The following is a 27,840-nucleotide window of genomic DNA, read 5'->3' on the forward strand; positions in this document are numbered from 1 at the left end:
TTTGGGACGATTTTCTATTTTGTTTTGTTTAAAAAGTGTGCCATTAAAAAACACGGGAGTATAGATAACCCTATGACAATTTATTATTGTCGCGTAAGCGTAAAAACAAAACTCTAAATAAACATCGGTAACAAAAGAATAAACTCAAAATTTAGCAAAAAAAAATTTTTTTTTTTATTAAATCCTATCAGCTATTAATACTAAATTGCTACCTATAACCGAAAGATAATAGTTTGTAAAAGTAACTTATAATTGTATTTTACCGTTTAATAATACTTTTTCAATACAAATAATTCTTGTAACTATTTTCAATGTCTAAGACTATACAACACAAAGACTTTTAAAACAATGATATTCATCCGCCAATCTCTAATTAACACCCTTCCCCTTCACCCTTAACGATAACTAATCTCGCGTCAGGTAAAAATCGAAAGCTCGAATCGCGAATTTGTCGATCAGGAATTCTGGTCACGTGACGAGCTCACGCGAACGAAAAAGGGCGACCAAGTGTCGCAATCGTTATTCCCGCCAAGTACTATACAGTCGTGCTAGTGGGTATCGCAGCGAAAAGTATAAACGTTGCTTAGCAACCAACTAAAGTAGCCTTCAGTCTGAACGTAGCGACCCCGTGATTTAAGTAGCTGTAACGGTCTAGTGCGTTCAATGATAGGTTCTGTCATTCCAAACGCAAATTTCGAGTGTATTTGCATACTAAACACACAATGAAGTAGCACACGCACTAAGCAAATGCACAATCACGACAAAATATTATCAGGAACCTGTGCCTTTATTACTTCAATTTAAGTACTTCTAAACTTGTCAGTAGCATTTTGGGTGGCGCGTCCTTATTCTGTTGTGATAACAAAAAGGCAAAATACTGAGAAACAATATCCAATGAAAAGAGATTAAGGGATCCGTAATGTACTCGAGTTATAGTCGGGCGCCTTTAATAGGGTTCGACTTGAATATGTTCATGTCGTGGTAACAATTACCTTCGTGTTATTCGGTTAAAGGCCTATGGAATGACATAATATGATCGGGAATTAAAAAAATCTCAGCGAACTATACGAATAAATGCAATATTTCAACGCAACAAATTAATACGCAAATAAAATGTTAAGATCATTTAACAGGTGAAATTAATAATAGATAAATTAAATTCCACAAAATATGTATACATTTTGCAGGCGAATTCCTATAGCCCCAAAATCACATAATACGTCAATAGTATATGTTACTAATATCGATTACCACCCAACCGTTTAAAACTAACCCGCGACTGAATTACAACACATATCTATTGCATTGTTACATTGCTCGGTTTAGCCCAAATAATTAGGCGATTATTGAAGTTATGTCGTCGCAAACGGACGTCAATCGGTAACTACCAAGTGGCCGAAACTCGAGCAATTGACGTCATAGGCAACCTTCGCCTGCGTCTTGTGTAGGTGTTTTACAGAGTTGTACAAAAGCGATTTTGCTGCTTTATTTGTTTACAGTAGTACTTGTGGGTTATAATGTTATATACCTTAAGGTGGATTTTAGAGATGGCGATCAGAAAAAAATCAAACGCCAATCGTGAGACATCACGTGATTCGTCAAAAATGTTTGTCACGTGACTCATAGGAAAGTTATGTTAAAAACTAAAAAGGGCGTTTAAGTTACTAACATTGCAAACTTTCCAAATAACGTCAGGTTAGTTGTGCAATTGCCGACAATATTTTTTATTAATAATGACAAGGTTGTCGGTTTAATAACAGCTGCCTACCGCGTTTTCAGTTTATTAAAGTTTTAATATACCCACAAGCATCAGTTTACCGAAATGCACGTAAAAAAAACACAATATGGATTACAACAATTGCTGCAATTCAAACCAGTTCTATTACCGAATTATAACTAATACGCCATGTAAGACCCAATAACTTGTACTTCATGTTTATAAAGTGCACTTTACAGATTTAACTTAAGTTTTCGGCTGATTGTCATCCGGGTTTAATCCTGCTCGGATGGTCACGTGACAGCCAAAACCACGCCCTTGTTAAGGACACAATTACAAATGCGCTGAACCTCACCGCAAGCGACACACGGCAAATAATAATAATCAATATAAAAATACGCGAAATTACGTCACCACACACGGTCGCTGTTCGTTTTTCTATTGTTTGTTAATTGGCCCTCAGAGAAGAAAGGACATCAGACATAATGGTGTTACGTTATCGTTCTATATATAGATGCTGTCGCTTAAACATGTAACTGTATAGTAGATTCGAGGGTGGTATGTTTGTTTACATCGTTGAGTCATTTTAATATTGTGTCGCTAAGATAAATATGTCTGAAATATAATCACGTCGAATTTTTGAAATATAATCGATCGGACAAATAAACAAGCGAATTTAATTTAGCGAAATCCATCGACATATTTTAATATCTGAATTTATGTTTCACTATTGCAATACGGATTTCTGTAGGCCCCTGTTAAGGCTAGCTTAAAAATAAATTTATATTTGCAAACAAACATTTTTGGTTAAATCCCTTGAATATGAATATTGCACTTACGGTGTGCAAAAAAATATTTGTAAAAATGTTGGAAAATAAAAATGGTTTTAAATTGATTTTATCTCTGTAAATTTAAAACTTAAGCCAAGAGTAGTTTAAGTCGGGTTCCTTTTAAATAATTAACCGCAAGTGGTGGTTTTTCAAATTAAAAAAAATGCTTCTGAATAAAATGATTGTTAAAATCCCGTTTTAAATTTTACAAATTAAAAAAAAAAGGAATTTACAAAAACTAAAACATAAACTGGGTTTAAAATTCAACAAAATAATAAACTACATAACCAATGAAAAATAAACTACATAAACAATTAAAAAATATGCAAAATAAACAAATAAAAAAAACCTTTAAAATCTAGTTAAATAAATTCAATATTAAAAAAATATGAACTAAAAATATTTAAATTTATTATTCAAACAACAATACGATGTTTATAAAAACAATTAAAAACAATCGTTTAATAATTGATATTCATGTTTTATAAACATAACTTACATTGACATAGTTTTGAGAATGTCGTCAAAGATTCCTTCGTTGCCCATTGCTTGGTTGGCGCTATCTAAAAATAAAAAACACGAATAAACTAAAAATATTCTAAACTAAAAACAGGTCAAATTTTTTTTAACCTTAACAAATTGTTAAAAATTATTATATACACGAATTTTTAAGTAATTTTTGTGATATGTATAGCACTGGGCTAACGAGATAAAAAAGTTGGAAAATCCCGCAGTTGAACAGAGTTTAAAATATTTACAAACTAAGCGAAGTGGTTTCTGGTATACGAAAACGAAAAAGGGCCCTCACGTGAAAGCGTTGTAAAAAAATCGGCTGTTTTTGGTGTAAATAGTTTGTGATAAGTTCAACATTGGTTAACGACACAATTTGAATAACATCGCAAAAATTGCAAAGTTTTCAAAATCAAAATAAACCAAGAGTTTAAAAAAATGTAATATGTTGAAAAAGACGTTTTTTAAAATCACCGAAGTTAGTGATTCTCAATCCTAACATAAATGTTACCTAAACAAAAACATAACACACTTAAAATATTAAAATATAAAACCACCTTGAACAAAATGAGGTTTAATCGAAAAAAGAGCCCTTTTCGGTATCTCAAACCCGTTCTGACTCAATTCCGACTGTTTTCTATTCAACTGGTCGTCAGTAGACGGTGTGGATGTAATTTGTGATTGGTTATTCGCATTGCAAACATCAATTGACGTGTTTTTCCAATCCGAAAAACTACAACAACTGGCGTTTAAAGAATGCTGCGTTGAAGATAAGTCAGAGCTGGTGTCGTCGACAAAGCTACCAGTTAAAATGTTCTGTTCCATTTTAATTGGAGTAACATGTTGCAGAGAACACAGATTCATTTTTCGAGGTATTTTTATTACACCGCTACTGCGATTTTGTAACGGTTTGGCAGTATATAAATATATATGTTTTTTCACTAACCAATAAGCCTAAAACGAAACGTAAGTCATTAATATAAAGGCTCTCTCAAATAAAATAATAGAAATATTTCTACATTTTTAATTTCAACTTATCTTACTGATTTTTTTATGTGCACCTAACCGGCTCTTAAATTTTGATTGAAGTCATCACATTTCGAATATTTTTAAATACACAAGTTCGACACTTGAATGACGACTTCAAAAATATTTGAGAAAACCTCTTTTTAATTTAAATCAACACCTCTCCTTTCAAGTCTTTTATATCAAATTATGACATTTTGTTTTCCTGATTATTTGCTAATGGCTGCTAACTAAAAAGACTAAATAATAAAAATTAATTTAAATAAACATTTAAACTATTATGGACGATAAGGTATGGTTAATGGGATCAAGGCTATTACTATTAAATCGCAATTACACATTTTTAAATAAGACAATTTGGATATTGTGTAAATATTAAAATTATATTTTAAATTAGAACTAAATCTAACTATTTTCTTCACTTTTTATATACCTTTATTTGTACTTTTGCTTACAAGATTTAAAATCTTCTAAGTAAACTCAACTTTTTCATTCTAACCAACAGTAACTTTCTTTAATCTTCCAACATTTAAAAACCCTTTTTTGGTTAACATTTATAAAAAAAACTCAGCCTGTCTAGTGTATTGCCAAACATATTGACAAAGCTGTTAGCTTAGCCACGTGGACGCGATTCTTTTATAAAATAAATCCAAGAATTTGTCTCAGGAGGAGTGATATATAGAAGTTTCTTGATACAGCAAACATAGGGTACACACAGGGGTTTACGACAAGACGTTAAATTAAGTTGTCGGCGTATAAACGGCAGGCAAACAATCGTAAAAACTTGTGTTTGACAACCTTGTAATAATTCTATAACTTACGAACGTTACTAATACCCAGGTAAAAACATTTGTACAATGAAGGCCTTTTAAATACCAACAGTTTAAAGTTCTAGTAAAATAACTAACAACTCTCAAAATCGAATACCGCACTTCTATTACATGGTATGTAGCTAGTTACAAATCCATGACATATTTATTTAAGATATCAACTACCTATAAAAAAAATTTCTATACCATTCCTGTGATATTTTTAAAAATAAATTTCTTAAATTGTTTTTTTTTAAATAGAAAAAATAAATTTTAGAAGGAAGAAATTATTTATTGTCTTAATAAAAAAAACGATTTTTGATGCTCGTAAATGGTGGTAAATAGTTTTTGGTTGCCCCTAACAACTACACAAATAAACAAGGAAATTTTTGGCTGGTGGCTTTCCAATAGTGGAGTCGATTTAAAAATCTGTGGAATGAATTTCCAAGAAAAAGTAAAAATTCTTCTGTCTATTCGTGATGAGTAATTGAACGGTAAAATAATATTTGTTTAACGAAATATGATTTCTGTTGTTATATATAATAAATATTTAAACTTATTGCAAAATGTTAAAGAAGATTACATAGTGTATACATATAATTGATCATATAATACATATATTGCCTAAACTTGTCACTTAATTGAAGTCAAATTAATTTTTTCACTTTCCATAATAAAAAACGGTTATTGATATTAAATCTAGCAAATTTTACACAAAAAACGTAATAAATGAACAAAATTGAATAGACTATATGGTTTAGGGACAAAGTACATTCCTTCGATTTACATACTAACCCCTACCCACGTATTTTAATAGCCTACTAAAAATAATTTATCTATTACACGGGTGTGCAATAACTCAAACATGGTCTTAGTAAAACAACAGTTGTTTTAACTGAAAAGACATCGTTTAGTCTTGTTTGCCGTTGCAAGATGACAAACAGTGTCGATAACCTTAGAGCAATGTACCTAATGCAAAAGTCGCGTATTGCAAGATAAATTTAACGACAGTAAACATGTTGGCTTAACCGACGCAGTAAATTATTAAAAATTTCGATGAAACATTTTTTAATAAATAAAAAGTTAAATATTTATTAAATTTAAAAAGTCTAAAAATCTACGCTTTGAACTATCTAAACAATCAACGCTGAATCATGCAGAAACACTTTCAAAATGGATAAACATTTACAAAGATGTTGTAATACAGTCATGTGTTAGTATCATCGACATAAAACCTGTTAGCGGATCAAAATTCAAATGTCAACGAATCATATTTTAGTCAAACACCTCGTTAGCGCCACTACGCGACAATTGTTTTACAACTAAGCCGTTTAATTCAATACTTTAACTTGGTTATTGTAAGTTTATTTTATAAATCAGTTACGTGGCCGAATGGTATAACCTACTTAAAATTATGATAGTAGAATGTAATTAGAAGTTATCATATACGTAATTTGATTTCCAATCAAGCCGTGAAGAAAAAAATCTTAGCAATATTCTATAGGCAGCAAAATGATTAGATTATTGTAAATAGGGGACAAAATACATTTACTATAATAACAAGTATATAACAATAATTTTTTACATAAGTAAAACATCATTTTAAGCATACCAATCTTGCACAGGTAAAAAAATATTGTTTTATTTATAATATGCATATACATGCCTTAAAAATTTTTCTTTGATTTTAATATACATTTGTACACACATTTTATTGCCTGACTAAGTTAAAATGTGACACTCAAAATTATTTTTAAAAAATATATATTCCCATTTGTTAAGATAATAAAAATAAGGTTTTAATATCAAATATTAAAGCTTAAAAACTATAAAAATACTAAAACCTACCCATTTTGTGCAACAGTATCCTTGTCAATAATGTAGAAAATTTGCTCAATATTGTTAAAAAAACTGTAATACCTATTCACATTCTCTTTTACATAAAATTTACAACAAAATAAAATTCTCTTAAAATATATATTAAAGATAGGTTATTGATTTGAATTTATGCACAACCTTAACTTATTAAAAGGTTGCTTATCTATAAATAGCAAAGCAACATATTTATATTGACGTTTGTAAAATAAAATTCACAAAAATTAAAAGTAGTCAAAAAACAGTCAGCCAATCTGGCCAATAAACAGACAAAAAAACTGAGGATGGAAAATCTGAAAGTTGAATTCTAACAAACAAATAATTTATAGCCAACCTGAGCCATACCCAAAAATCAGTACTATTTTGATTAGTTTACATATAGTTAGCTAAAACGCGTAAAGAACCGTCAAAACGATCAAATCTACAACGTCAAGTTGTTGTTTACCAAAAACTGCCTCATTAGCAATATTACGCAATCACGTGACATCGCCGCGCGAACAGAGAAAGTAAGTAATAGTTGGCATACAGTAAGTAGTTTTTATACCTATCTTAGTTTAATTATAATAAAAACTAAATTTTTAATATTAATAAAAATTATTTTACTATTTTCTCAAAAAATGGATAAAATCGTTAGTATTATTTTTTAACAATAAATAGGTGACGTCATCAAGTGCTAAACGCTACAACGAGTTTATTAATAATACAGAAAAGCTGTATGTTTGTTGTTTACTATAACAGGGCCGTACTAACATAAATAAGCTAAAATATTTTGTTATTGCCCATAACAGCATTAGTTTGTATAACTATGTAAAAAATATTACAGATAGCATATAATTGATATAGTGTAAATTGTTTCTGTATAGGTATTAAATACAGGCAAGGCTAAATAACTTTAATATTATTCTTTGTAATCACTAATCAGCAGATCGAATGATTTGTTACGGTTAAAATATTTACATAATTTTTGCACACCACAGGTACATTATTTTTTAGACAGAAAAAAAATGCCAAAACCTCCTGATCGATGGTTAGACTACAAAAATATTGGAAAACAAATTCCTGGAAGTTGCTTTGTCCCAATTAAAGTTCCATTAAAAAATAATTTTTTAGAAAATCTTGAAGACTCTGAAAAGTTCTCATGCGAAGATGTCATTAAATTAATTTCTGATGCTAAAATGACCATTGGTCTTATTATTGATTTAACTTATACCAAGAAATACTATGACCCTGTTTTCTTTACCAAACAAGGTATTAAATATCAAAAGATATTTGTTCCTGGACATATCATACCACCAAGTTCCGTGGTATCACAGTTTACCGATTGTGTAAATAATTTTTTGGATAACAACAAAACAAAGTCTTCTGTTATTTTAGTTCATTGTACCCATGGGTTAAATCGAACTGGGTACATGATATGTCGATATTTGATAGAAGAAAAAAACTTTGATCCAGACAATGCAATAAAATTGTTCAATGAGGCTAGGGGACATAACATGGAAAGACAAAATTATGTTAACCATTTAAAAACATTAAAAAGTTATGAAAAATCGCAATGTGCAAATAAAGGTGAACAAGGTGTTACCAAAAATGCATCAAAACAAATGGTGCAGGCCAGTGGTTTTAGACCACCAAAAAATAATTCCTTTTTAAGTGAAAATAAATCCACCCTACATTCAAACTACTACAATAATGACTACTACAATAATCAAAACCAATGGTATAATAGAAACGAATATTACTACCCGCCCTCAAGTAATGGTAACTACTACACTGTTCAAGACCAAAGATATAGTGGAAGAGATTATTACAAACCACCTTACATGAGAAGTACAAGACCATATGATCAACAGGCCGCATATTCAACAAATTATGATTACCCTAGTCAAAGTTACCCTCAATCTTATTACAATGAAGATTCTTGGGCAAATGGAAGTAATCAATTTTATGGTGATACAAATTCTTATAGGCCCAGGCAAAATTTTTCACACAGAAGAGACAGTTCGCCTTATAAAAGAAATACTCAATGGAAACGATAATTGACTTTGCATTTATCAAAACAAACATGCTGTAATTGAACAACCTCGTGACCTTGTTTTTGTATTGAATTAGTTTAATGTAAACACTATTGCAATCCTTATATACTATTTGTGATTTTTCTTAGGCAATACTATTTTAATTTTAGGCCATTTTATTTATTTAGTATTTAATATTTGTAGTTATTTTTAATAAAATGTAAATTGTCATGTTGTTTAATAAAATGACTGCTGTTGACAACCTTTAACGATAATTTTAAACCTGATTTTAAAAATTATTTTTGATTTATCAGGATTTAATATTAATTTAAAAATTTGATGAGGGGTAAAGTTTTGGTGGTAGGAATTAGTGGAGTATCAAATGGGGGGAAAACCACAACAGCATTACATTTAAAACAAAAGCTCGAAAGTAGATTTGCGGTTCACATTATCCATCAAGATGATTATTACAAAGAAGACGATGAAATTGCTGTAGATCCAACCAATGGTTTATTACAATGGGACGTAATTGAAGCTTTTCATATTGAAAAATTAAGTAACGATGTTCATCAAAAAATCAAGGAGTTAAAATCTAAATATGAAAAAAGCATTTTAATAATAGAAGGCATAATTCTATACACTGCATCGCAATTAAATGCTTTGTTCGACAAACGATTCCTGTTTACTTTACCTTATAGTGAAGCTAGGCGTAGAAGAGACTTAAGGGAATATATACCTGCTGATGTGCCGGGTCTGTTTGATCAGCATGTTTGGCCAATGTATGAAGAATACAGAAATTCTGTTTTGAACAGTAATTTTAAGGTTACTGAAATTGATGGACAAAAATCCCAAAGTGAGATTTTTGATTTTTTAATAGGAAACATTATTGAAAATTTTTCTTAGAAGTTACAGTTTTATTGAATTTTTATATTGTTCATCATAAATAATAATATGCAAATATTTTTTATTATTTCTTTTTAATTTTTTGTTACATACTGCATATCACCTCATCTGCTGTTTGCACAGTTAAGTTAATTTTTCATGTTATTGATATGTTTATGCATAACTTATCGCACTTTGGATAATTTCAAGATATTAAAGTGAACCATTTTAGGGTATATTTACATTATCATTTGATTTATTACACAGGTTAGGTTCTCTTTTGTGGTTTTTTTTGCCTTTGTGGGGCATTTAAAATGCTTATAATAAGACGTTTGTTCCGCGTAAGGTTATGTCTTTCCTGCTTATTCATCACTGCATTAATAACATTTTTGACTTCGACCTTAGAGCTAATAATGGGGGGCAACACTTCCTATCTCATTTTAAAAAGAAGCACAAAAATCAAAATAAACCCAATTTTTCAACTTGAAGATGAACAGTTTCTAGCATTTAAAAAAAATGAAACGTTTCTTAGTAAAAGACTATATTCAAGAACTACTTTTAACATAGACAAATATGATGAACCTGATGTTATTCCTAAAGTAATATTTAAAGAGGAGGATAAATTTCGGGGAGTGCTTGTAATGTCATCATTAAGATCTGGTTCATCTTTTACCGGAGAGTTATTTAATCAACATCCGGACATTTTTTACTTCTTTGAACCTTTATTTCCACTTCATGACTCGTAAGTTATATGAAAAAAATTTAATAATGTTTATGTTGTTTGACATCTTTAAAACATGTGTTAATGTTCATATTTTAAATAGTACACTAAAAAAAGAAATCGTTAGTCAGCCTACTGCCAATATTTAATATTCTTGCTGTACATAAAAGATTGTCGCTTAACTTAATTGCTCAAAATTAGTTTTTCATAAATCTTTTTTTGTTTTAGATGTAAAGTCGATGTACAGAAAAAGATTGAAATTCTTTCAGGAATGTTAACCTGTAATTTAACAAACTCAAATTTAATTATTGAGCAAACTAGAAGTGCAGCAAAGTATGAGTTAAAAACTAAAGTTCAGAAAAATAATCATCTAAAACGTCGCATTGTCAACCTTAATGTTTGTAAAGCATCATCACTTTGTTTTAGGTTAGCTATAGTTTTGTGTACATACAAGTACAAATAGGTTTTATAAAGTAGACTTGATTAAGTATTTTAGCTTTTTTCTCCATAAACATAGTTACCAAAAAATTTTCCATAAACATAGTTACCAACCCAAATTGTTAAGAACCGAAAAAGTATTTTATTTAAATGATTTTTTTTAAAACACATTTTATTATAGATCACATACTAAAGCTATTTGTGGGCCAGATATATGTCCTGGTGTACAGAACTGCCGAGATTGTAAAATCTATCCAACACAACACCAAGTGGAAGAAAAATGCAGTAAAGCAGGGTTACGTGTTATTAAAAGTGTGCGGACCTGCAACTTGGATATTATTACTGAGTAAGCTTTAGTGCATTAAAATAAGTTTGGTAATGGGTAATACCATCAGAACATTGAAAGTGTACACTTTTTTATTCTTATATATCAGTGTCACTATAAAATAATTTTTGTTTATAGAAAGTTTGCTCTTGTAAACAAGGCTTGTTTCCACTATAACAGGTTTAAACTATTTTGTTGTTAGAGTTCAAGATAAGCAACCAATATTACTTAAAGTTATACATTTGGTAAGAGACCCAAGAGCAATGGCTCTATCAAGATTAAAAATGCACGATGGCAAAGGAAATGTTACCAAAGAAATGATGATTAATTGCGAATTGGACCTGAACAATATTTTAACCTACAAGGCTAAAAATCCAACCAACAATTGGTTAAATGGAAATTATAAGATTGCAAGGTGAATTTGAATTGTATTAACATAAATGTGTTATAATAGCATCTAGTTTTTCAATATCAACAGCTAAAACAGTTTTTTAATGTGATTTTTTTAATACAGATATGAAGATATAATTATGGATCCATTAACTTTTTTAAAGAACACAACAGACTTCATTAACGAAGGTGTTAAAAGATCTCATATTCAACTTCACCATCCAGATGTTACCACCTGGTTAAAAGAGAACACCCACACTTCACTTTCCTCCATATATAGTACAAGTCGCAATATTTCTGAGCAGGCCAATAAATGGAGAAAAGAAATTGATATAAATTTGGTTTTCAGTATTCAGCGTGTTTGTGCAAAAATGATGGCAGCTTTTGGTTATGTACCTGTTAGGTCTTCAAAACAATTAAAAGATCCCACTTTAAGTGTTGTAACTAGTATGCAAAATTATTTGTAATCTGAATGTTGTTTAGGAAATTTTGCGGATATTTATATATATTTAAAGACTTTATTTTATATTTTTGTACATTCTCGATATGGTACAATTTATTTATGCCATTACCTTTGTCAATTGGCAGCGTGGTGTAGTGGTAGGGTGGTGTAGTCGTAAGAACACTTGCTACACCACACATGAGGTCGTGGGTTTAATCCCCACTGATCTCATGTTGTAGCACCCTTGAGTAAGGCGCTATAAACCGGTATGAACTCCTGCTGAGCCAGCACTTAATCAGCAGCATAATCACAGGCAATTATAATCTATAATATCCCAAACTGCCACAGGCAACTCGAGATACTGGGTCGGAGTAACTGATGTTACTCTATGTTTAAGTCGCACATTCGACTTTCCCGCATCGAGGATAAAGCTATATACAATTTGCTTACACTTTTTTGCAGTACTATATTTCTATGAAATAGATTGGTGCTTTATTTTTTTATAAAATCAGTGATTTTTGTATATATTTGTACTCGTTTATTATTTAAAACCAGCATACGTTTTACGTTTATTTGGTACTACTGTTTTAATCTTTATTATTTTTGGTCCTAATATTAACGGAGTTATCATATTTTTGTATTGTTTAGCTAAATTATTAAGTTATATATTTATAAAACTCTTAAAATTATATTTTTACTATAGAATTTTTTAAAAACAAAAATATATCAACTTTGTAAGTTACAAGTAGTATAAATCGCTTTTATAATTTGCTTTATAAATGAATTTGCCTTTTTAGATTTTTTTTTGTAATTTCTGCCAATTTTAATGAAATAAATCATGCAAAGTAACACAAAGCAATTATTTTTAGGAATATTTTTAAGTTTGTACCAAATTTAATCGGCTTGATCTGTTAATTTCGTTTTAGGAGGTTGTGATCACGTGGCAATAATTTGATTATTTTAACGCAACGAAATAGAAACACAAGTGTTGTATGACTTTGTTTTTGCGTATTTTAACATTTTTAAAGGAATTAAAAATCTTATATCAACAGCAAGCGCCTCAATAATGTAATTTAAAAAAAAACTATAATTTAATGTACTATAATTTAAAAAAAAAAACTATTGCATGTAACAAAAAAACAAGAATATGCAAGAAATTAAAATCGAAAAGATTTTGGTCGCAACGAGAGAAACTATGAAAGAGAAGTAAGAAAAAGGTACTATGGGGGTTTTAAAATATATCAACCAATAGACATAGACTGGGACAGCACGCCCTCACTATGCAAACGTGTATGTTTTACCATGATGTGACGCACATGCTTGCGCGGGTATATAAATGAATACATTTTATTTCAATTATACAAAATTTCTAAAACAATTTTAACAGTATTACCGTGATGTAATTAGAGAGATAGAAGTAGTTTTGTAATATTTAGGCATTGCAATTTTCATATTTCGATGACGTTTTAAAGTTTACTAGTATTTATTTGTATTATTTAAAATTAGATAGTTTTAAATTGCGTAATAAAATTGTTAATCCATATTTCACGAATCTAACAAGATGGCCTGCCCTGCAAAAAATGTAAGTCAAACAATTTTTTTATAAAATTACATTTTTATTACCTAATTATTAAACCTTATATTTTTTCTACATGCAGACATGAGTTTTTTTATTTATTTTAATTGTAATAATAAACAAATACGTAAAAATTTTTTTAAATGGCTGTTTATCACTTTATATTAACAGGGTTCAGGAGATAGTGTTTCATGGATTAGACCAGATTTGCCACCTAAATGCACATGGGAAGTTAATTCAAAACAATCCTCACCACATACCAAAGATGTTCCGTAAATTATTTCACAATAAAATATTCAATTATGTGTTATTAAAAAATATTAATTAATTATTGTCTTATTTTAAAACTGTGCATACATATTTGGCTACACTTTTATGCAAAAAATACACTCTGATTAAAATTAGTTAATTTTAAATTATTTATAATTTTTTATTTTATTTGTTAAATAAAGTGTCCGAGATCGAAGTACTGTGTATCCTACTGTGCTTCATGCTATCGGAGACACACCCATGGTGAGACTCGAAAGATTGGAGAAACAATATGGACTCAAATGCAAGCTTAGTAAGCAGTTTTTATTTTAACTTTTGCAAATCAGTTTTTTAAATATTGTTGAAATTTTTTACTGTTGTAAGCACGAAACATTAACCAAACATTGCTTTTTGTCTTGAATTTTTAGTGGGAAAATGTGAATTTTTCAATGCTGGTGGATCTGTCAAGGACAGAATTGGGTTAAGAATGGTCGAAGATGCTGAAAAGGAAGGAAGAATTAAACCTGGGTATACAATTATTGAACCAACATCTGGAAATACTGGTAAAGCATAAGAAACTTATTGACATGAAATTTTGCTTTTACAAAAAGTTTTAATTAATATTTTATAATTTTTTTAAAGGAGTTGGATTGGCATTGGCCTCAGCAGTTAAAGGATATCGCTGCATTATTGTAATGCCTGAAAAAATGAGCATGGAAAAGGTAAAATGTTTTTTTTATCTACTATAAATACGTTTTTGATTGAAATGTGAAACGTAATGTAAGTACGAGTGTGCCTAACGGGAAATTATACTGTATCCTACCATATTGTATACCATACGCAAATTAAGTAAAATATATTTTGTATAATATATAACCATATATATAAACCTCTAAATTGAAATTGTAATTAATAACCCATAAATGTAAAGTTATTTTTTGCATTTTTTAGGTGAATGTATTAAAAGCATTAGGAGCTGAGATAGTAAGAACACCAACTAGTGCTCGATTTGATGTACCTGAATCACATATAAGAGTGGCTCAAAAACTTGAAAGTGAAATTCCAAACGCCGTTATATTGGATCAGGTTGGTTAAATAATAAAATGTTTCGTTGTTAAACTTGTTTTTATCTTTTTTACCGCCTCTTTTATATTACCAGTGTTTAACAATTTTTCATTAAAATTTTTTGATTTTTATGATACACAAATAATAAAATGAGTTGATGTCGAACCTGTTTTTTTCCTCTAAATTGGCTTATTTTAAAAAATGTAAGATGTCGCAAGATTGTAAATATTTTAAAACTTGCAAAATAATTTAAAAAAAATAATATTAATTAAAAACATATATTTAAATAACAACAAACAGGTGGTTTTGTTAATTTTTTCTTTGTAGTATCGGAATCCAGGAAATCCTGTTGCTCATTATGATACAACTGCAGAAGAAATTCTGACACAGTGTGGTGGTAATTTAATACTGTCCAACTTTAAGCATTTTCTGTAAACTAAAAAAAAAAATTCTGTGAATTTTCTACTAGAAATTCTGTTGTTGTTTTTTTTTGTAACTTATTATATCTCTTTTTTTAGGTGATGTTGATATGATAGTGGCTGGTGCTGGGACAGGTGGAACTATAACTGGAATAGGAAGAAAGTTTAAGGAAAAATGCCCAAAATGCAAGGTACATTCAAGTTAAATGTCCACATTTTATTTATGATGGTTAAAATAAAGTGTTACAAATGTTTGTGGTTTAGCATTATAATCTTTTAACATAAGCATCAAAAATATAAATGTTTACTGTCTTATGTATTAGTCTGCTTCAAATTTGATAACCTTTTTAAAGGTTATGTTTTCATACTGTCATATTAATTTTATTATCTTGTTGTGTTAAGTTCTATTTTAATTGATGTGATCCAAGCCATACGATCCTCCTATTTTTAAACATAGAGTATTAGTTGTGGACTGTTGTAGTAGAAATGCTATTACATCTTAACCTGAATATTACAGTTTCTTATTTTAAAAAATAAGAGGCCAAAATTGCTCTTCTCTTTTTAACTCTTAAGTTAAGCTTTTTTTAATAAAAATATTGATTATTTAAAATTTTTAGATAATTGGTGTTGACCCTGAAGGTTCAGATCTTGCCCTTCCAATTGAGTTAAACAAAACTGACACAACTTATTATGAAATTGAGGGAATTGGATATGACTTTATACCTAGTGTATTCGATAGGTTTGTTTTTTTGTAATTTTAAACTGTTAAATAATTGTTTTTTGTCACTTGAAGCTTTATACTAGAAAGTATATACCATGGCAACCAAAAAAATCTTGTTGTATTTACACTTGGTAAACTTTTTTTTACCATATTTGTACTAACTTTTTTCCCTCCTAAGATCCGTCATTGACAAATGGTACAAATCGAATGACAAAGATTCTTTGCTAATGGCAAGAAATCTTATAAGAACTGAAGGACTTTTGTGTGGTAAGTTAGTTTATCCTCGCAAACAAATGCTACCTTTGTTTAAAAACCTCTTCTATGTTCTTGTATATGTCAGATTTAATTGTGCTACAACTATTTTAATTACCTTCTGCTTGTAACATATTACATTTTTCTGAGATTCAAAATTGTCTATAAAACATTTTATATTTTTGTTTTACATAAAAGTTAATATTTTTAAGGTGGGAGCAGTGGTACTGCAGTGTCCATTGCTGTTGAGGCAGCAAAAGAACTGAAAGAGGGACAAACATGTGTTGTTGTGTTACCAGATTCTATTAGAAATTATATGTAAATATATACTTCCTTACTTGTAAATAACTTTCTATATACCATATGCTCAAAGATTTATTTTTTTTAATAATTTGGTTCTTGTTTTTCAGGACAAAACATTTAATGGAAGATTGGATGATAGAAAGAGATTTTCTACCTTGCAAAGCAGCAGCAAACAAATGGTTAATTAGATTTTTTTTTAAGTTAGCAAAAAACAAATGGGTCAATTTATTTTTTAATATACAAACTACATACTTAGTAGGTCAGAAGACTTTTTTTTACATGTATTCATGTTTTATATCCTTAAACTCTTGATGCTATTTTTAATAGGTGGTCAGACTTGACCATAAATGATATGACTATAAAGGCTCCATCATCAATTTTACCAACAACTGACTGTAAAACTGCTGTTGATTATATGAAGGAACAAGGTTTTGATCAACTACCAGTTGTAGATGAAAATGGGTAAGACTTTTTACAAAAGTAATGTTTTAAAATTTGTGACAGAGCTTTCAAAAAAGCTTGTGTAATAACCTATGTAAATTTAATTTGCTGTTTTTTGCATTGTATTTCATTTAAAATTATATTGATGTTATTTTGCCCCAAAATTAATTTTTAGCAAGCTACAAGGTATTATAACCATTGGAAGTGTCACCTCCAATTTTGTGGCAGGAAAAATTAAGATGAGTGATCCAGTCTCCCAATGCTTATACTCTAAATTTAAAAAGGTGAATTACTACAAATAATATTTTTCAATGTATATTAAAAAAATTGTAATTAATTTTAACTGAGTTTGTTTTATTAGTTGCTAGTTAGCACCAAACTAAGTACTTTGTCTCATGTCTTGGAAAGTGATCATTTTGTAGTTGTGGTTGGACCCCAGTTGCAATGTAAGTTTTATTTTATTATTATACCAACTCTTCACTTAAATATACACACATTTTTACAATTAGTTTCAGAAATATCTAAATGTAATAAATTTGTTTTATGTTGTCTGTTATCACAATATAATTAACCACATTTAATTAACATTGTTTAATTTAGATAACTTGGTGACTTCAGGCTCCCCACTTAAGAGTATACACGAAGGTAAATATTTGTTTTTAATAAGATGGTTAGTTACCCAACTCCATGCCCACATTGCAAAATATTTTATTTCAATATTTTTTAATATTATCTTACTTAAAATGGTTCTATTTTAACATTTTTGTTTCGCAATTTAAAGAATAAGGTGTTGCAATGCTTACACTAAATTATCTTGCGACATAGAAATTTTAAATAAACATTGCTTAATAGTTTGTATGTAATTGTGCAATAACTTCTTAAATTTAGATGACAGTAACTGTAAGTAATATATTTTTAAATTTTTTTTAATTATAATGACATTGCACTTTTAAAAAAAAATAATAAGTAATTTAATTACAATAAAGACATTATTAATTGTGTGGGTGGTGTAAAAAATAATTAAATACCAAATAATTAAGATATTTAGTTTAATTTATGCCTATGTTTAGTTTAATTTATGCAATTTAATTCTGTGTAATGAATATGTCATTTTAAAGGTTTTAAAAACATTTAATTAGTTCTGATTTTCTATGAAGTTTGTTTGCCTTAAATTTGTTAAAAATTATAGTTTAACAATCGAAAATAAATAAATTCATGTGTTTTTTAATTTTTTTGCTTTGATATGGACCTTATAAAAGTTGTTTAAAAATTTTTCTAAATATCTGTGTTTTTCAGCTGGAAAGGAGAAAGAAAATGTGTTTGGGATACTATCCTGTGTAGATCTATTAGACTACATTGCAACCAACGAACCGAAAAAATAATTTAACCAAAAAGTTTATATAAAATTGTTGGTTATTAAAACTAGAATGGAATGGTGTATCTAAAACTTTATATTTTTGGTATTTCTTATCAAATTTTAATATAGTAGTAGCTACATTAACAAGAAGTAAAAATGTATACATTAGTTAAGTGTAGTTTTATTTTATATATATATAAATATGCATATGTTGTGAAATTAATAGATTTATAAATATGTTTTGCCTTTATGATGAAATGGGTGCTCCAAAATAATATTATGGTTAGTTAACTGTTAACTATTTTTGTAAGTAGCAAACTTTTTATTTTAAACTAACACACAAAAATATTTTAATAATCCTTAGTTGTAGTTATGAATTTCAGCATTTTTGACTGTTTATCAAATTAAATTTTTAATATTGCATTAACTAGTAACAAATCATATTATTAATAAAAATTTACCCTTTTAACCCACCTTTTTTGGGAATATCAAAAGCAAGAAGAAGAAAAAACAGTAAATCCAAACCTCAATAATTGAATTGACAAATATTTCTAATCCCTATATTAACAAGAGCTCAATAAAGAATAATTTTCAATATTCTTTGTTTTTGCATTTTTACTGCTTTAAGTGCTACTCTTTGTTTTCAGTTTAGTAAACTGCTTATTTTTGTGTTTTGCAAATTTTGTAGGTGTGTTTTAGAAAATGTAAGTATGTTAGTAAACAAGTAACAAAAAAAATTGTTCTGTTTAATTAACACTAACCAAAACAACGTACATGTTTACAAAAGATATGCTTTATATTCCAGATTTATATTCCGCTGTTGGATAATAAATTAAAACTGGTTTAATTGGAGTCAAATTGTTAGAATATAATTTATTTAATTAAAACCAATTATTAAATATCAATAATTCCCAACCTAATCCCCTACACGGGGTTTCGAAAAAACTTATTTACTTTTATTCAACCTTAATTTAAAAACTGTTATTCACACCCGTTTTATTTTAAAGCATTTTACATAATTTAAATACATGCTTAACGTTAATATCAGCGTTTGTTTAGCTAACAGTATAATAAATGTTCTCTTAACTGCTCGGGTATAGTTTAAACGAAAAATTTCCAAACCGACACGTCAACACCTTGTTAAAATATTTACCCACGTTATTAGGCATATGTTAACATGCAAATTGGTATTGGCTGTTTCGTTTAAGTTTAAATAGCACTAGTTCAGTCTAGCCATATCGCCATATGCGTAATTAATATCATTATGTATTATTTAGTGTGTTTAAATATCGCGCATTAAGTGTAAATGTTATTCAAAAGTGTAAATTTTTCATCATCAAGTGAACTAACTAGGAAGTGTAGACCCTTTATTGTATTGAAAACCATTTACTATTTTTTAAATGGCCTATTTGTTGGCAAGCTATTTTTAGTTTTTCCACTCATTTAATATTCCGAGTAGTTTAAAGTTGTTATAACAAAAAAGAAATTTTTTTAGCTTATAAATTTTCTGAAACAAAAAATTTTAAAATGATACCAGTGAAAATATAATAAAGGCAAAGAAAAAAAAAATGTTGTGTTAATAATTTATTAAAAGTAACCTATTGGGGTTGGGTAGCTTTCATAATCTAATGTGTATTTTAGCCGAATTTTAAGTAGTTGACAAATATTTTAAATAAGGCGGACCTAGAATAAGTGCGTTAAAGTTCAAGCTTATGCAAACAGGTTTTAAAAGTTGAAAATCGTAAATAGATTATAAATTTTAATTGATCAAGTATAAGAAACTTAAAAAAAGTGTTATGTTCTTAGGCGCTCTATAATAAAGTGAAAATGATTTAAAGCTTCAGTTGATTTAAAGCTTCAGTTAAAATATAATAAAGCGTTTTTATGTTTAACTAACTATAAGCTATATGTTATCTGATAAATACTTAAATTTGGTGAGTTTTGTATAAAATAAAAGAACAAAAGGATCCTAAATAAACAAAGTGTATGAATAGCATCTTAATTCTGAAGGACTCAACATACTTATAAAATGGCTGAAATAGTGATATTTATCAATAGCAATATTGCTATGCAACAAAAAGCTTTACCAACAAAATTTGTAAAAACCATACTTTTTAAATACAGTGTTCAGGAAAGCGTAGGTTAAGCGTTGACAATGTGCTCGCTGTTCGTGTTATCCATACTATAATTAATATAATGAAAGCTTACTTAATGACATTAACGTTTATAAATTGGTTTTAATAATAATTAAACGACAAAATTGTTAAGAGGTTGCTATCGTGATATACCTCTTAGTTCTTATACTGATGATGTTCTAATGAATTTAAAATAATTCAAGATATAGACTATTTATAGTTATGTTGAAAAAACAGATATTTCTGTTCAAAGTGTTATTTTTTAGTATTGGAGTTGTTGTATTTACAACAACCTGCGCTTGGATATTTATACAAGACAACTTTAAACCCGGAACAAACATGTTAAACAAAAAAGAGCTCGAGCTAAGAAACACAATCAAAGATATTTTATCAGGTTCAAATCAAAGCACATATTTAAATAAACCAAAATCAAAATTGGCAGGCTTAATACTCGCATCTTCTATGAGAACCGGGTCATCTTTTACAGGACAATTATTTAATCAACATTCTGATGTTTTTTATGTGTTTGAGCCACTGTTTTTCATTCAAGGATAGTAAGTAGATTAAATAATTTTATATTTAAAATTAGTTTAACATCATTGACCATGTCTAAGACAACTTAAAACTACGAAAAAGCTTAAGCATTGTAGCTTATCGGGCAGATAATTTATATTATCATATTATAGATAATTAAACCTTATTAAAGTCATTTTTCAATTAAAACATTTACTTTAAATTATTATCAATAGTTTAATTATATAAGGTAAACCAGTTTGTTTAGTATTAACTAATAAGGGGTTGTTGGTTAAATAACTCCCAACTTTAATCAAGTGTATAGTCCACAAACAAAACCAGAAAATATTCCAAAATATTACCTATTTTTTTATTTTATGTAGTGGTCATAAAAGCATTAAAAAAAAGTTGACCGTTTTGAAATCAATTTTGACCTGTGATTTTTCCCAAATGCCTTTACTGTATAAGGAAGAATTAAATATAGCAAAACAAGAAAATACATCTACAGATCGAATTTTAAAGTGTCAAGCAATGGGATTTTGCTTTGGGTAAGCTGTTTACTGTTAACATAGAATTGCATGCTTTGTATTACAGTTATTTATTTAAAATTAATTATTACCTCCCTAAATATAATTATTACCTCCCTAAATATAATTATTACCTCCTCTAAATATTACCTTATGATTTTAAACTTTCTTTAAAATATATTTTTATTCTAGAAATCACAACAGGGCAATGTGTAACAATGGTATGTGTCAAGGCCAATATGTTAACGAAATATGCTCGTTTTGTCATTTACCAAACTGGGAAAACGTTAAAAATATGTGCCTTAAATCAAAACTACGTGTTATCAAGTCGATAAGAATTTATGATTTACAGTGGTTGGAAGAGTAAGAAAATTACTTGTTTAAATATAAATGTAGCTGTGCAAGTATTGTGCAGTTTAAAACAAACAATAAATCACAAGTAATTTACGGGTCTTGATCGAGCTTATTGCTTTTACGGTCCTCGTCAAATTTCATATTAGTTTTAAAATATGTATCTATATACTCTTACTTTATAAATTCATTAACAACATTTTACCCCAACATATATTTTTTTAGGTTATAATTAATTTATAATTGCAATAGTTATTTCATATGATATAGTTTTTTTTATATTTACGGTTCTTGCATCTTTTTACTTTTATGGCCCTTATTTTTTTGGGGACTTGCTAGTGATCAAACGAACAACCAATATAGGCTATTGTACCTTCTCTAGATTAATGTCAACTTTTAAACAAAACTTAATTTACTCCATTTTAAGGCTATTTAGTGATCCACAACTAGACCTACATGTCATTCATCTTATCCGCGACCCAAGAGCAATTTACAACTCACGACACCACATAGAACCATACCAAAACGTCGACCGCTTTAGGTATATATGCGAACTACATCTCAAATTTGAAACTCAATTAGTAGAAATTAAACAACAAAACACTACAGTATTTAAACCCAGGAAATTGATGTCTGTAAGGTTAGCCAACAACAGACTATTTTTTTTTAAAACTTGCATCTTTAAAAAATTAGTAAAATAATTTTGTTTTTTAACAAATGTTTTTACTTTATGCGTAAGTTTATTTCTGTTTGTAATTTACTTTCTAGATACGAAGATGTTATTTCTGAACCAAAGTTATTCACAAATCTTGCTTACAAGTTTATCGACAGCGGTGGGACCAACAAAATTTTACCCACCCAAGAAGTCTACGATTTTATTAAGAAAAGTACAGTTATTTCTGATAACCAGACTTACGGTACCAGCAGGTTACCTTCTGAACAATTTATTAAATGGAGAAAGGAACTGGATTTTCAAACAGTTTCTGACATCCAAAATACTTGCGAAAAAATGATGAAGCTGTTTGGTTATAAAGAAATTACTGAATCAGAACAAATGCTTAATTTCACTAAAACGCTTTTTTAAAATTCTGTTTTTTAAAAATGCTTAAAAGTTTTAATTATTTTTGTTCTAAAACGGATTAGTAAGAGCACTGTTGGCGTGTCATTTAGGCTTGCAGTCGAATTCTTTAGTTTTTTGCGAATAAATGTTTTATACGGATTTCGTAATTTTTTTTTCGTATATATCTTTATCCTCGATGTGGGAAAGTCGAATGCGCGGCTTAAACATAAAGTAACATCAGTTACCCCGACCTAGTCTCGAGTTACCGGTGGCAGTTTGGGATATTATGGATTATAATTGCCCGATAATTATACTGCTGATTAAGTGCTTGCTCAGCAGGAGTTCACACCGTTTATAGCGCCTTACTCAAGGGCGCTACAGCAGAACAGTGGGGATTGAACCCACGACCTCATGTGTGGTGTAGCAAGTGTTCTACCACTACACCACGCTGCCGTTAAAATACATTGCTAAAACCCCTTTTTTTGTATATTTTAAACTATTTTGTAAGAAATTTTAATTTTATTGTTTTATTTCAGAAAAACATAAGCTAGCAACAGTGAAAAAAATAGAATCAATCCAGGTTCTTGTTGCAGTACACTAGGGGTCCTGCAACAGGCAAAACTTCCAGAAAAATAATTTACTTTCATGTGTGGGAAACCTTGTCAACAGATTTGTCAGCAATATCAAATTAGATCAATGAACAAGAATTGTGTATGATTGGAATTAAACAAAATTAGAATGAATATGGAACTTCAGGACAGTAATTTAGAAAATTTTAATCAACTTCTTCGATGGTTGGTCCTCCGGCTCCACCGCCACTTGGTGGAGCACCACCAGGAAAACCGCCTGGCATGCCACCGGGCATACCACCAGGCATGCCACCTAATACGTTTAAATATACATTTAGTATGAGGGTTTATAAGTTCAAAGTATAAAAACCCTAAGTTTGACTTAATTTCAGATTCTAAATAACATCAAAACATTCAGAGGCAAACTAGATTATAATTAAGTATCATCATTTCAAGTCAAATAAATTATAAAAATAATTTTTTTAATTCTCTTACCTGGCATACCACCTTCAGGACCGCCAGCACCTTGGTACAACTTAGTAATAATTGGTGCAGCAACTTTTTCTAATTCCTTTTGTTGATGTTCAAATTCATCTTTTTCAGCACTCTGCAGAGAGGGTAAATAAATATTTATTATCACATATTTTAAAGTTGCAATCTTTAAAAGTAAATAATATAAAACAGTGGGTAATGATTAACTTCTAAAAATATTTAACCAATCACCTGGTTATGTTCCAACCAATCCAGACACTCCTTAGTTTTTGCCATGATTGTGGCTTTGTCGTCGTCAGAGATTTTGTCCTTGACCTTTTCATCTTCAACAGTTGATTTGAGATTGAATGCATATGACTCGACAGCATTTTTGGCAACAATTTTTTCTTTTTGTTTGTTGTCTTCTTCCTTGTATTTTTCAGCATCGTTGACCATTTTCTCGATGTCTTCTTTGCTGAGACGGCCTGGACAACAAAAAAAGTTTTTTATTATTATCTGAATTAATAAATTAATTATAAAATTTAAGTAATTACCTTTGTCGTTGGTAATGGTAATCTTGTTTTCCTTTCCTGTGCTCTTGTCCACAGCCGAAACATTCAAAATACCATTTGCATCAATGTCGAATGTCACCTCAATTTGAGGAACTCCTCGTGGTGCTGGTGGGATGGCAGTAAGCTCAAATTTACCCAAAAGATTATTGTCCTTAGTCATTGTTCGTTCACCCTCATATACCTTTTAAAATAAATATCTATTAAAACTTTTCCAAATTTATAGTTTTTTTTGTTAAAACTATCACAATAATTTAGTAAGAGTTTTTACCTGAATAAGTACACCAGGCTGATTGTCGGCATATGTTGTAAAGATTTGACTTTGTTTTGTGGGCACTGTGGTGTTACGCTTAATAAGTGCTGTCATGACACCACCGGCAGTCTCAATACCAAGGGACAAAGGTGCCACATCAAGAAGCAAAAGATCCTGTACAGCTTCTGACGTGTCACCGCTAAGAATAGCTGCCTGGACAGCTGCACCATAAGCCACGGCCTCATCAGGGTTGATGGATTTGTTCAAGTCACGGCCATTAAACTGGTCACTGAGATTCTTTTGAATCTTTGGAATACGAGTTGAGCCTCCAACCAACACAATATCATTGATCTAAAAAAGTATAAAAAATTAAATAACCAAATGGTTAAATAAATACACATTTGCTATAAACCACAAACATAAAACAATTAAAATTGTAAAATTTAATTTTATAATTACATTGGATTTGCTCAATTTGGCATCCCGGAGAGCTTTTTCAACAGGCTCTTGTGTGTCACGGAAAAGAGTTTGACACAAGTCATCAAATCGAGCTCTGGTGATGGAGGTGTAAAAGTCAATACCCTCGAACAAAGAATCAATTTCAATGCTAAAAGAAAATAAAACATTTTTAAAAATTGAGACTATAGTAACCTTGATAGAAAAACTCATTTTAAAATTGTTATTTATCTACACAACTAAATAGGTTTTAACTTTTAACCTTGCTTACTTAGCCTGAGTGGACGAAGAAAGAGTTCGCTTTGCACGTTCGCTGGCTGTTCTTAATCGACGAAGTGCTCGTTTGTTGGTGGTGATGTCTTTCTTGTGCTTTCGCTTGAATTCAGCAACAAAGTGATTGACCATGATGTTGTCGAAATCCTCACCTTTAAAATAAAAATAACAATTTATGAGTTAAAATTGTTAATTTTAGATAATGTAATGTTTATAATAAATTTTGTATAACATACCTCCCAAATGGGTGTTTCCAGCAGTGGATTTTACTTCAAAAATGCCATCCTCAATAGTGAGAATACTGACATCAAAAGTACCACCACCCAAATCATAGATCAACACATTTCGTTCACCAGTTCCCTAAAAGAACAATTTTCAAAATAAATAAAGTTTATTCAAATTTTTACCTTGCTGTAAAATATTCTTATAAATTAATATTTACAGGCTTGGATTTGTCCAAACCATAGGCAATGGCAGCAGCGGTGGGTTCGTTAATAATTCGAAGAACATTAAGGCCGGATATGGTCCCAGCATCTTTGGTGGCTTGTCGTTGGGAATCATTGAAGTAAGCGGGGACTGTAATGACAGCATCGGTGACAGTTTTTCCCAGGTAAGCTTCTGCAGTTTCCTTCATGCGGTGCAATACCATGGAGCTGATTTCCTCAGCGAAAAAAGTTTTGGTTTCACCCTAAAAAAGTAAAAAAAGTGTATTAATCTTATATAAAACATAATTTTAAACTAAAAACTTCTTAAAAGTTTGAATAAACAATTTCTAAGTCACAATTTTTTTGCTTTTTTTACCTTGTAATCAACTTGAACTTTTGGTTTGGTTCCATCAGGGACAACATCAAAACTCCAATGTTTCATGTCACTTTGTACAACATGATCATCAAACCGACGTCCGATTAAACGTTTTGCATCTATAAGTAAATCATTAAAAAAATGACATTTTTAAAAAGTTGCAATTAAATGCAATGTTTTATTTAAATTACATAAAACATACCAAAGACAGTATTGCTTGGGTTCATGGCAACTTGATTTTTGGCCGCATCACCGATCAATCTTTCGGTGTCGGTGAATGCCACATAACTTGGTGTTGTTCGGTTACCTTGGTCATTGGCAATGATTTCAACCTAAAAAGCATAAAATGTAGGTTACAAAATTAGTCAGATCAACACCACAAGGTAATCAATATTAAGTCAGCAAGCATATCCTTAAAAATTCATATAATAAATATTAAACCAGATATAACTTTACACAAACTGACAAAAATAAATTTATCTTTAAAAAAACTTACCTTTCCATGTTGAAATACACCAACACAAGAGTATGTTGTTCCCAGATCAATTCCTATTGCGGGACTTTTAGCCATTTTTAAGTTAATTTAGATGTTATTTAATCGAAAACTTTTTAAAAATTTTCTAGGTGCACGATTCTTTAATAAAATAAAACACGTGCTTTTAGTTTACTATGTATCAGTTCACAATTTACTGATATAAAAACTTATAATAAGTTAAGAACTACGCAGTTTGCCGCTATTAAACCTTCTTTTCTAAATTAACCGTTAAAAGTATCAGAACTTTTACTTCCAACTGAAAGGTCCGCGTGTAACTTGTTAATGGATTTCGCGGCGAAACTGCCGTTTTTTTAACCAATCAAGAGAACGATCGAGAATATTCTACATGACATCATCATTCTCTTTTCCTCGCAAAATGCTCACGCGGTTAAGCACGTGGTCTTTTTGTTAACATTGCTTGACTCGAGCGTTCTGGACGGCTCAATAGACGATGAATTGCTAAATTTACATATTTAGACTAGAAAAACATATTACGAAACACGAAACTTAGCTGAATAATGTATCACAGTTTACAAATATTTTTTTAGAATTCAAATTTTATACAATGTCCGTTTGTTTTATAGGTCAATGGAATCTGGTGTTGGTATTAAGCAGGATAATCGCATATGGCTGACCTCTTAAGAAATGACAGTGACAGAAGGATTTCCCTACTTTTTTCATGCATAACTAATTAATTAGGTCAAACCATTTTTTGAAACAAACAAAGAAATGGAAAATTTGGGATTTAAGTTAAATTAAATAAATGACTATATGTAGTGGTTTGAATTTTGTATCACATGATGTGATATCACATTCTTGGCTATTGTGCAACTATGTAAATCATTTACATAAAAGGGCATGGGTAACTTTATTACACATACGTTTACTTCCTTTTAAACCTATAGACTTTTTTTCAGTTCCTATTAAATTATAACTTTAGTTCCTTTTTTATGATGTCTTCAGTTTC

General features: G+C 29.5%; 7 protein-coding genes across 8 annotated transcripts in view; 5 read left to right on the plus strand and 2 right to left on the minus strand.

The window, feature by feature from the left end:
- Positions 1-6,860, minus strand: part of LOC145744035 (cellular tumor antigen p53-like) — a 28,637-nt gene extending 21,777 nt beyond the window's left edge. For both annotated transcript variants that reach the window (XM_082562125.1, XM_082562128.1), the window contains exons 1-2: positions 6,741-6,860; positions 3,047-3,110 (exon numbers count right to left, since the gene is read on the minus strand). In XM_082562125.1, the coding sequence (XP_082418251.1) occupies positions 3,047-3,110; positions 6,741-6,744 (68 nt within the window). In that variant the 5' untranslated portion in view covers positions 6,745-6,860. The remainder of the gene's footprint in view (positions 1-3,046; positions 3,111-6,740) is intronic.
- Positions 6,861-7,493: 633 nt separating this feature from the next.
- On the plus strand, positions 7,494-9,085 carry LOC145741149 (uncharacterized). The gene has a single exon (XM_082558676.1). It carries the CDS (start codon positions 7,772-7,774, stop codon positions 8,801-8,803), a length of 1,032 nt encoding a protein of 343 aa, XP_082414802.1. The 5' UTR covers positions 7,494-7,771; the 3' UTR covers positions 8,804-9,085.
- LOC145741150 (nicotinamide riboside kinase 1-like) lies at positions 9,085-10,037 on the plus strand. Its single transcript, XM_082558677.1, has 2 exons — positions 9,085-9,632; positions 9,929-10,037. Exons 1-2 carry the CDS (start codon positions 9,119-9,121, stop codon positions 9,931-9,933), a joined length of 519 nt encoding a protein of 172 aa, XP_082414803.1. The 5' UTR covers positions 9,085-9,118; the 3' UTR covers positions 9,934-10,037.
- On the plus strand, positions 9,976-12,790 carry LOC145741148 (carbohydrate sulfotransferase 1-like). The gene is made up of 5 exons (XM_082558675.1): positions 9,976-10,403; positions 10,611-10,808; positions 11,002-11,166; positions 11,348-11,560; positions 11,660-12,790. The coding sequence occupies exons 1-5, from the start codon at positions 9,976-9,978 to the stop codon at positions 12,000-12,002; spliced, it is 1,347 nt and encodes a 448-aa protein (XP_082414801.1). The 3' UTR covers positions 12,003-12,790.
- Positions 12,791-13,435: 645 nt separating this feature from the next.
- LOC145743709 (cystathionine beta-synthase-like) lies at positions 13,436-19,157 on the plus strand. The gene is made up of 17 exons (XM_082561741.1): positions 13,436-13,559; positions 13,725-13,825; positions 14,006-14,115; positions 14,231-14,365; positions 14,445-14,524; positions 14,754-14,888; positions 15,195-15,264; positions 15,386-15,477; positions 15,904-16,025; positions 16,186-16,274; positions 16,472-16,577; positions 16,670-16,741; positions 16,890-17,024; positions 17,179-17,287; positions 17,365-17,449; positions 17,604-17,648; positions 18,300-19,157. Exons 1-17 carry the CDS (start codon positions 13,539-13,541, stop codon positions 18,383-18,385), a joined length of 1,593 nt encoding a protein of 530 aa, XP_082417867.1. The 5' UTR covers positions 13,436-13,538; the 3' UTR covers positions 18,386-19,157.
- A 1,543-nt stretch (positions 19,158-20,700) lies between these two features.
- Positions 20,701-22,970, plus strand: LOC145742378 (carbohydrate sulfotransferase 4-like). Its single transcript, XM_082560158.1, has 5 exons — positions 20,701-21,049; positions 21,392-21,556; positions 21,728-21,898; positions 22,314-22,526; positions 22,655-22,970. The coding sequence occupies exons 1-5, from the start codon at positions 20,718-20,720 to the stop codon at positions 22,968-22,970; spliced, it is 1,197 nt and encodes a 398-aa protein (XP_082416284.1). The 5' UTR covers positions 20,701-20,717.
- A 475-nt stretch (positions 22,971-23,445) lies between these two features.
- Positions 23,446-27,077, minus strand: LOC145743779 (heat shock cognate 71 kDa protein-like). The gene is made up of 12 exons (XM_082561821.1): positions 26,835-27,077; positions 26,541-26,670; positions 26,339-26,457; positions 25,980-26,225; positions 25,774-25,897; positions 25,536-25,689; positions 25,268-25,415; positions 24,827-25,159; positions 24,541-24,739; positions 24,239-24,471; positions 24,011-24,122; positions 23,446-23,828 (listed from the first exon to the last, which is right to left on the minus strand). Exons 1-12 carry the CDS (start codon positions 26,907-26,909, stop codon positions 23,722-23,724), a joined length of 1,980 nt encoding a protein of 659 aa, XP_082417947.1. The 5' UTR covers positions 26,910-27,077; the 3' UTR covers positions 23,446-23,721.
- Between the last annotated feature and the right edge of the window lie 763 nt (positions 27,078-27,840).

Source organism: Corella eumyota, chromosome 2 (assembly GCF_963082875.1).
Source record: "Corella eumyota chromosome 2, kaCorEumy4.1, whole genome shotgun sequence".
Taxonomy (NCBI): domain Eukaryota; kingdom Metazoa; phylum Chordata; class Ascidiacea; order Phlebobranchia; family Corellidae; genus Corella; species Corella eumyota.

What these genes read in the sequence shown, in the direction of transcription:
- LOC145741149 (XM_082558676.1), top strand. Translation starts at nt 7,772, where the DNA reads ATGCCAAAACCTCCTGATCGATGGTTAGACTACAAAAATATTGGAAAA.
- LOC145741150 (XM_082558677.1), top strand. Translation starts at nt 9,119, where the DNA reads ATGAGGGGTAAAGTTTTGGTGGTAGGAATTAGTGGAGTATCAAATGGG.
- LOC145741148 (XM_082558675.1), top strand. Translation starts at nt 9,976, where the DNA reads ATGCTTATAATAAGACGTTTGTTCCGCGTAAGGTTATGTCTTTCCTGC. An exon ending in TTATTTCCACTTCATGACTC is followed by an intron (nt 10,404 to 10,610) that starts GTAAGTTATATG and finishes TTTTTGTTTTAG; the next exon opens with ATGTAAAGTCGATGTACAGA. An exon ending in AACTTGGATATTATTACTGA is followed by an intron (nt 11,167 to 11,347) that starts GTAAGCTTTAGT and finishes TTTTGTTGTTAG; the next exon opens with AGTTCAAGATAAGCAACCAA.
- LOC145743709 (XM_082561741.1), top strand. Translation starts at nt 13,539, where the DNA reads ATGGCCTGCCCTGCAAAAAAT. An exon ending in AAAAATGCCCAAAATGCAAG is followed by an intron (nt 15,478 to 15,903) that starts GTACATTCAAGT and finishes TAAAATTTTTAG; the next exon opens with ATAATTGGTGTTGACCCTGA. An exon ending in AAAGCAGCAGCAAACAAATG is followed by an intron (nt 16,742 to 16,889) that starts GTTAATTAGATT and finishes TATTTTTAATAG; the next exon opens with GTGGTCAGACTTGACCATAA.
- LOC145742378 (XM_082560158.1), top strand. Translation starts at nt 20,718, where the DNA reads ATGTTGAAAAAACAGATATTTCTGTTCAAAGTGTTATTTTTTAGTATT. An exon ending in CTGTTTTTCATTCAAGGATA is followed by an intron (nt 21,050 to 21,391) that starts GTAAGTAGATTA and finishes TATTTTATGTAG; the next exon opens with TGGTCATAAAAGCATTAAAA. An exon ending in AGGAAATTGATGTCTGTAAG is followed by an intron (nt 22,527 to 22,654) that starts GTTAGCCAACAA and finishes TTTACTTTCTAG; the next exon opens with ATACGAAGATGTTATTTCTG.
- LOC145743779 (XM_082561821.1), bottom strand. Translation starts at nt 26,909, where the DNA reads ATGGCTAAAAGTCCCGCAATAGGAATTGATCTGGGAACAACATACTCT. An exon ending in CCCAAGCAATACTGTCTTTG is followed by an intron (nt 26,458 to 26,540) that starts GTATGTTTTATG and finishes ATTTACTTATAG; the next exon opens with ATGCAAAACGTTTAATCGGA. An exon ending in CCAAATTGAGCAAATCCAAT is followed by an intron (nt 25,160 to 25,267) that starts GTAATTATAAAA and finishes ATACTTTTTTAG; the next exon opens with ATCAATGATATTGTGTTGGT.